The 8,739-nt window shown below is 37.9% G+C and overlaps 1 protein-coding gene across 1 annotated transcript; it reads left to right on the plus strand.

Moving 5' to 3' along the window:
- The first annotated feature begins 107 nt into the window (after positions 1-107).
- On the plus strand, positions 108-7,202 carry ARPP19 (cAMP-regulated phosphoprotein, 19kDa). The gene is made up of 3 exons (XM_009994431.1): positions 108-437; positions 2,616-2,738; positions 6,125-7,202. Exons 2-3 carry the CDS (start codon positions 2,619-2,621, stop codon positions 6,293-6,295), a joined length of 291 nt encoding a protein of 96 aa, XP_009992733.1. The 5' UTR covers positions 108-437; positions 2,616-2,618; the 3' UTR covers positions 6,296-7,202.
- The last annotated feature ends 1,537 nt before the right edge of the window (positions 7,203-8,739 follow it).

The following is an 8,739-nucleotide window of genomic DNA, read 5'->3' on the forward strand; positions in this document are numbered from 1 at the left end:
AGAGCGTGGTATATCTTGATTTCCGCCCCCCTCAGTCATTTCTAAGTCACTTGGTTGTTGCTTCTCTAACTCAAGGGAGCGTGTTGTAAATGTATGCATGGCCTTGCTGGCTTGGGTTAAAGCCTTTGTGGCTCAACAGCATATTTCCAGGAGTGCTCAATACTGTCTAGTGTACAAAGAATATAGGTCAGAACATGCATGCAGTGATCTTTCCCAGAAGACTACCCCAGGTCTCAGCAACGTGGGGTTTAAAAGCCTTCTGAGCTGCAAATGAACACATTGAGTTGCTTTCTGAATCCATCTAAATTCTTGGCAGGCACCCCTGTCTTCTTTGGCAAAGAGTTCTGCAGCTTAGCTATATTTTTTATGAAGAACTGTTGTCTTAAGTATTTTTTGAACCTGCCATCAGCTGGTTTTGTTTGGCACCCCAAGTCTTTGTACTGAAATTCTTTTATTCATTTTACTGAGGTTTTTGACTCTTGGTTGCTTTTGGTCATTAAGAGTGAGTGGCCATAGTCTGTATCCTTTTCAGCTGCATAACACAGTATTTTGTGCTTGGATTGCCTGCTCTGTGATGATTTGTCAGCCCCATGAGTTTGCATAAATGTCTTCTTTCATGCACCATAATGACATATTTATGTAAGTTATTTATTGTTTGTCCTCTGTTTTTAAAAAGTATCTCCTTTTTATTATTATTGGCAAAACATGCCCCTCAAATGCTTTGTCTGTTATCTCAACAGTGAGTACCCAATGATTCAGCATTAGATGTTTGAAGTGTTTAGCTGAAATTGTTGCTTTTGAGAAGATTCAGTCAATATTGGCATGGTAATAAAGCACATCAGGAAGAATGGCAGCTGGAGAATAATCTCTATAGCACATGAAGACTGGTATATTATATGGTGAGAAATAGTGTAGTTCTATGTTCAGCAGTGTTAGGCTGACTTTGACCTTTATGTTTATTTGTACTTTATATTGCTTAGCTATGTTTTTGTCTAATAAAAAGCATTGGTTCCTGGTCTCACAGAAGTTGCTTTTGAAGTGTTACAAGAATTTCTCTCTTTCCTTGGTAGAACTGTTAATTCCCACTGTATTGTGCAAAACTGTGAGATGTCTTGGCCTGATGAAGCAACTAGACAATGTTATGTTATAAATCGGTTGTTACAACAGTTGCTTCTGAGGTTTCTTACCAGAAGGATGTTGACTGATGTAGAACTTTGGGCTTTTATAAGAGTTACAGTAAAGCACTGGGGTAGGCTAGTGTGGCAGCTCTAGTTGGTTGGCAGTTCTGGCAGAAGTAGCTCCCAGCTGCTTGTGTCCTTCTGTCCTCCCTGCTGCTGTGCTAACATACCTGCTTGTGCAGCTGCTTGGTGATCCACTCTGTGAAACTGGTCCAAATGAAACACAGCCCAACAAGGGGGGAACAAAAGGTTATTTTTCTGTTGAATTAATTGCTGTAACTCTTTCATGTAGAGTACAGGCAGTCATGCTGACTGATGTAATGCAAAGGTTGATTACATGGATGAGTGAGAAGGGGCTGCAGAAGCAGCTCTGAGTGGATAGGAAACCTTAGTCACAGGTGAATGTGAAGCCCTCCTGATTTTAACTGCAGTTCTTCTTTCCTGCTTAAAAGCCTTTACTTGACTTCAGATTATAATAACAATTCAAGAACTACCACAGTCAGTGTAAATCAAATCGATCTCTATTTTCCCAGAACTAGCAATGGTTTGCATGCAATAAAAAAAAAAAGGCCTTGTCCAAATTCTGGAAGGTAGCAAAACAAGAGTTTTGAATGGAAGATATCGTAGAAGTGATCTACTAGAAGAAATTGTACATACATCACATTGCTCTGTGGACCAGAGTAGATGTAAGGTAGAGGTCATTGTTGAAAGATTGGATGTACAAATATCAGTTTTTACCAAATGAGTATCTTCAAATGATTACTTTGAGCACCTATATTTTACAGTATACTCATAAAATAGTTATTCTACACAAAAGCACTGTACAACTGTCTTAATTCTCATAATTTTAGGGTATAGACATATATAGAGAAATCTTGTATTGTTGCTATTAATTATGTCAACAGGCATGTTTTTGAGACTGAGGTACTTTTAATAATACAGTGAATATAATCACATCACAGCATGAGCAGTCATAGAGACTAGACTGGGGCAGTGCAAGTGCTAGTCAGTTTGTGCAACTGGTCGATCAGGAGCAGCTGAAAAAAAGTCCTGTGGTTCTTGCCCAGCTCTCAGCGTTTGTTCTTAGTGGAACCCTTCTTTTGACCAAAAAATGGGTGGGTTTTTCGTTTGTTTTGTTTAGGAGATATTTTTTATTATTATTAAATGAAGTAATTTAATTTTAGTGTAGGCTACTTTTACGTGCAAGAGAAATGTATTAATTAGATGCAAACACATCTCCAGGAAAGGCATGTGATGGAGGCTGAACTCCTACACTTGCTGTCAGTATTCAAGAGAGAATGTTTGAACATGTCTATGCAGATAATGGACATGTTGTTTGCTTGATAGCAGCCAGCATGTTGGTGAATTACCTTCAAAGGTATTCTGCATAAATTGTTATTGTGCATTTCATTTTCAGTATTGATAATTGTCTTTCAGGAAATGGAGGACAAGGTTATCAGCCCAGAAAAAGTTGAAGAAGCAAAATTGAAAGCAAGATATCCCCATCTGGGCCAGAAGCCAGGAGGCTCAGACTTCTTGAGGAAGAGACTTCAGAAAGGAGTGAGTTCTTTATTGTCCACAGGGTATAGACAAGAAATTGCAGAATTCATCTGTCTGTGATTTTTTTTCCACTCCACAGGCCTTCACATACATAAGAGTGCCAAGTAGTCTAAACTTCGTGAAAGCACGAGGAAGAGAAATTTGTTTCTGTAAAACAAGTGCCAGATTGACAGGGTAGCTGTTTACAGCATCAGTCACTTGCACTTCAGAAAAAAATTGAACTTAGAAGCTGGTTCAGTGCTGCTGTGATAGACTTAATAAAAACATAGTAACCACTACGGGTCAGAACCTCATCCCTGTTTTGTACCAATCTTATCTTGCCCGTTCTTATGTCCTCAAAATGTATGTCCACTCTCATTATGCATGTTTTTAGCACATGAAAGCTTAGTATGTATAGTGTTAAACCAGACACCATCTGACATCAGTGGCTTCAGAGTGGAGGTATAATTCTGAATATGCCTTCTAACCCAAAAGTAATTCTAAAAGAAGGAAGAGCGAGTTTGTATTTCAATGTTCCACATTTAACCAGTGTCTCTTTATTTTCTTAGTAATTCAGCTGTTTATTTTTTTAGTTTAATTATTCATAAAGTGATTATGTAATGCCTTTCAGGCATGCTAGAACTCTGCTCTTGGGATAATCCTGGTATATCAGTACCTGTAATAGTGCTCTCATTGCTATCACACTGTTTTTTTTACTATTGTCTGGGCCTTTTGAGTGCATGCAATGATTCCAAGTATGAATTCTTTGCAAACCAGCTGTTGGGAGTTCAGTGCTGATCTAATTCTGTGCTATCTGGTAACATCTCCTGGGAATTGTTACTGTTGGCAGGTTTTTTTGGATAAGCTTTCTCTCATAAGTTGGAGCATATGCAGAAAAGTTAATGGCTGCTGGGCATGGCAGGTGGCAGATTAGGTGACTCCTTTTGTGAGTTATGCTGTTGTCAAAGGCAGCCTAAATTAGATTTCAGTGGGTTCAGTGTATATGTAGACACAGAAGGGAGAGGGTGGGTATGTAATGTGATGATAATTCAGGAAAACAGACCAGCTTCCACTCCCTGAGGATTAATGGCCATAAAGGAATTATGACTGCTTGCACTCTGTGCAAATGTGAGGAAAAATTACCACCAACAATAGCAACCTGTAAAAGCCTTGTTAATTACAGCACTATTTAATACAAAGGTTGTTGCAGCCTGTATTTTCAGATTGAGCAGAGGTAAACCAGTGAGCATCTTAACCAAGTGTTTGGGATTTTGCTACTCTGATGAAAGGTGGCATAACATTGTGGATTCTAGTATATAAACCTGCCTTCTCCAGTTCTCCACTCCTGATGTGGTGGTAATAACTTTTTTCCATTTTATTTTTCATTATTTTTGTTCAGTGCGATGAGTGTCTTAAATGAGGAAGCACCTTTACTTGATAGAGACACCTGGTGTGCTTCAGGCTGCCTGGATTGCTGAAGTTAACATAGAGTGAGGATAGTGAGATGCTTTCAGATAGAGTTTCGGACACGAAGACACCTGGACAGACATAGTCAATTTGAAAGGGAGATGATCAAATACCATGAGAAGCTAGAGTAAATCACAGGAAAATACAGAAATAAGTTAAAGGAAGAAATGGACTGATATTCTAATGCATGAAGGATGGTAGGTTCTCTTGGATGTTCTTCTAAATGTATGTAGTCAGTTTCAGCCCAGATTTTCTTCTATTTGTCAACTGGGACACTCCCTGCCTATTACTGTTTGCTTTCCAGAAATGTCCTTTGTTGGGTGTACACACCATTATATGCACACTTTCTCCAGAATAACAGTAGAAGAGAACCATGGTAAACTATGCTTCTGTAGGGGGATTCTTTTTGGAACTCTTCCATGGACAGATAGGTATCTCTTAACGGCAATAACACATCTAGAGATTGATCAATTCTATTATTACTTAATTGTTGTTTAAGTTTCTTCTGTCTTGAAGAACAATATATAAAAGCCTTTTTACAAATCAGCTGATGCTATAACTTAAGGTCTGATCTGCAAATGCAGTGCTAGAACACTGGTGTAAATAGGGATTACACCATCAAAAGGGTTGAATTGGGAAGGTTTACAAAGAAAATTCTATGGTTCTGATGTACTGCTGACCACATGGGAAAAGCAGATTTGGGAACTTCAGGGCTTAGGCAGGGAATGTTTAGAGCCTTGCATAAACAACCCCTTAGGTGAAGGCCTGTTAAGTGTTGAGATTACTTCCCTCTACCACTCACTGCTCCTGGACGTTTTGCAGCTGCTTAGCACTCATGCAGAGTAAAGGGGATGGTAGAAATATGCTGCCTGGAAGTACCTGAACATAGCAAATAGTGATGCCTGTTGCTCAGCTGACTGAGAAATAAGCCTATATAAAGCTAACTAGGGAATGTTCTCTTCATGTATGATTGTGGTTGTAAGCAGCAGTTGCTATTGTAAATCTTTGTTCTGCATCTAATGTTTTGGCCTCATGACAGTCTGTTCAAAGTCACTGGTTACAAGGACCTTAATGGTAGATGTCATAGTAAGATGTAACCAAAATACAACTTTCCCTGCAAAATGCATTTGAAGACTTGACCCAGACTTTGGATGAAATTCCATGCCTCATCTTACTGTGATGCAGATAAATCATTTATAGTAATTTGGCTTTACCATCCATAGATAACTTAATATTGGACAATAAAAAAGACTGTTAAAGGTAATGCTAATTTAAAAAATGCTGAAATATTGAGGAACACTGCTTTAAACATTGAAACAATGTACACTTTTGTATTCAGAAGAACCTGGAGCTTGGGATAAGAATTTCCTTCACACAGTACTTTTCAGAAGGACTAAGTGGTAGATTTGACTTCACCTAAGAATTGGTTTGGGAATTTTAGAGATTATAGTTTCACTGATTTAATATATGCAGATAAGATAATTTCTTGTTAGTGTGCAGTTTCATGCTGCTTTGATCTTCTGGTACGATAGAGCAGGTGCTGTTCTCCAGCTTTGGTTCCTGCATTGTTTGCTGGTTCTGTGTAGCAGAACTTGTTCACTGCAACAGAATTTACAAACCCCAAGGTTTCACTTGTGAGAGACCAGAGCTCCTGGGAAAACCAGAGCAAAAGTAATGTTCATGTATGGGGTGAGTTTAATGGTATATATAAAACCATAGCTGCGTACTTGGCTGATGTTAAGGGTTTAGGTATGTGTGCTTAATATATATATATATATAATTGTATTTATTTTTTTTCAATCAGCATCAAGCTACCTTGCTGGATCAGGAAAGTTTTATTACAGGTTTTAAAATTGAAAGAATCTGTCTAATCATGTAACTGAGTGTATGCATCTGATAGGATTTCAGGCCTTTAAATGTATGTATGTTTTGTCTTTTAGCAAAAGTACTTTGATTCTGGTGACTACAACATGGCTAAAGCAAAGATGAAGAATAAGCAACTGCCCACTGCAGCTCCTGACAAGACAGAAGTCACTGGTGACCATATTCCTACTCCACAGGATCTTCCACAGCGGAAACCATCTCTTGTTGCTAGCAAGCTGGCTGGCTGACGAGAACAGCTGAACTGCATGATTATTCTCATTCCTGTTATTTCTCCTTAATAGTTATTTCTCACCCTCACATCCCTCTGTTTCTTTCTTACACTAAGTCATGAGACTGACAGCTTTGCAGGTAGCGATAGCATGTGCTGCTATTGTAAAGGAGTACTGTTAAAAGTAAAACGTGTAGTATTTGGACTAGTTGAGAACAATGCACTGATTAAAAAGGACAAGTTTGGTTAGAGCAATGTAATCTACTTGAAAATGTACATATTGCCCATTTCCTAGTGTAGGACTGGTTCCAGCAAGTGACATCGCAAGTTTTACAACTTCTAATGTTTCTGCTTTTGTTATTTCATCTTAATTACAGCATATTTGTATTTAATATAACCTCCAGTTGTGTTGGGTTTTTCTTCTGTGTTTGGGTTTGTTGTCTAAAATAGAGGTTTAGACCACAAGTTGCTAGATGGTGAAGCATGTATTAAAAAAAAGACAGGGCTCTGATTGAATTTTGTTTCTGCTTTTGAACTTGAACGGCCTTAAACCTGTTTCAGCTTTAACAATAGAGTTTTTACTTGGGCAATATTTGCCCATTCTGGTGTAACTCTTGTGAATCTAGTGCTTATTTGGCAACTGCCTGTTGAAGCTGGTATTCTTTTCAGTTTTGTTGCTTAGGACACACTTTTGTTGAAGATGTGAATGAAGTGTGCATGTGCATAGACTGTTGAATTCACTCTTGTGCCATTTTTGTAAATACGGTAGTTTTGCACAACCTTTTGCAAACGTCTATTAGTTTTACATTTTAAAAAGAAGACAATGTGCCAATCAAAGCACAAGTGATTCTGTATCTTTCAAAGTCTTGTCCCAAAACTAAGAGCCCAGAATCTTGCTACTGAAAGTAAAAATTGAGTACCTGAAATTTATGAAACACTTATATTTACACTTGTCTCAGCCTCATGCTTTTGCAGTTGCATATTTTGTTTTGCAACAACGTCCAGCATTCAAATATAAACCTGGAATTTGTACCTGTATTTGGAGGCAAGTGCCCTTTCTGTTCAACAGCTCTTTAGGCTTTTAAAGTTGAAATGCTCTGTCTGATGATGTGGAGATGGCTAATTGTGCTGTTCCAGAGAGTTTCCTGCATGGCAAACCCCAAGCCTATGCTTGCTAAGGTTTGATATGCAGTTGTTTTTAGACTCTGGAAGCAGAATTGTCACGAGTTGGAAGGGACCTCTAGAGATCAGAAGGGTGTATTTTTTTTTTTTTTCTCTTGGACTCCTGAAGTGATAGTAAACTAACTCCTTTTCTCTTTATTAACAGCAGCTTCTCATTGGCTTTGGGGAAACAAAGAACTGGAAGTATTATTTGTGTAATGACCAATTGAGAAGTAGGTAGGTGACTTTGCACATCAGAAAATAGAAGTGAACTTCAGTTCATCTTTATGATGCAGGTTGTAAGTACTAGATTGCCAGAACACAAAGTGTTGATATTAGACAGGTAATAATGCATTTTAAAGCATGTTTGGTCAATTAAATCAGAGTATTAAAAATGCAGTATTTAATTGATTTTAATATAGGTAACCACAGCCTTTGTGTTCTTTGGGCATGTAGGAAACTCTTTACAAAGACCGGTTTACTTTTTTTCTTTAGGGAAGCGGTTCTGAAGCAGCTTAGTAAAAGCAAAACACCCATGTGGTATTGCTAGAAAGCACTCAAAGCTGCATGTTTTTAGAAAGATGTGCTTTGTATTGATGTGATCAGAAAGGTCTTGCAAGATAAAGGACTGCTAATCAAAAACACTAGCTCATTTTCTGTAATGCTTTCTTCTAAAGGCAGACATAAGCAAATGATCAAAAGAAAAGGAAAAATCTGAATTTGGTTTTGTTTTGATTAGAACATGAGCAAAGTATATTGGTGTCTATATGATGTCTTTGGTTCAGAGAAGTTGTTCTAGTAATTACAAAATTGCTAACCTGTTTCTTTTCAAGTCTATGTAGCCCTTTTCTGATAAGTAAATGGCCTCTCTCAAGCCTGTCCTTATTATCCTCCACTGTTGTTATAAAGAATTCTTGATTTTTGCAGAACAGGTTGAAGAAATGGACTTGGTTGACTTCTTTAAGTAAAAAATTAGGCTGGGAGATTAGCAAGGAAAGCAGATACATTGAAGCAAACTGCCTTTTAGAGATTTTTGTCCTAATGTGAAAATCCCTCTTTATTTTTGTATGTATAAATAAAATCAAAACATAATGCTAGGACTGGACCTGAAACAAATTTTGAACCATTAAGGTGACTTGCTGTCTTTTGTCAGGTGCCACTCTTCTGTGGCTCACATAAGGTGAGCTTGCTTGATGTTTGGGAAGGTTTAAAAAAAAGCCATTTAAATGTAAACATTCCACTCACTTAGCTAAGTCTCAGCTTGTCCTGCTGGTTGGACAACACAAGCTCTTCCGATGTTGC

Source organism: Chaetura pelagica, unplaced genomic scaffold (assembly GCF_000747805.2).
Source record: "Chaetura pelagica isolate M959 unplaced genomic scaffold, ChaPel_1.0 scaffold222, whole genome shotgun sequence".
Lineage (NCBI taxonomy): Eukaryota > Metazoa > Chordata > Aves > Apodiformes > Apodidae > Chaetura > Chaetura pelagica.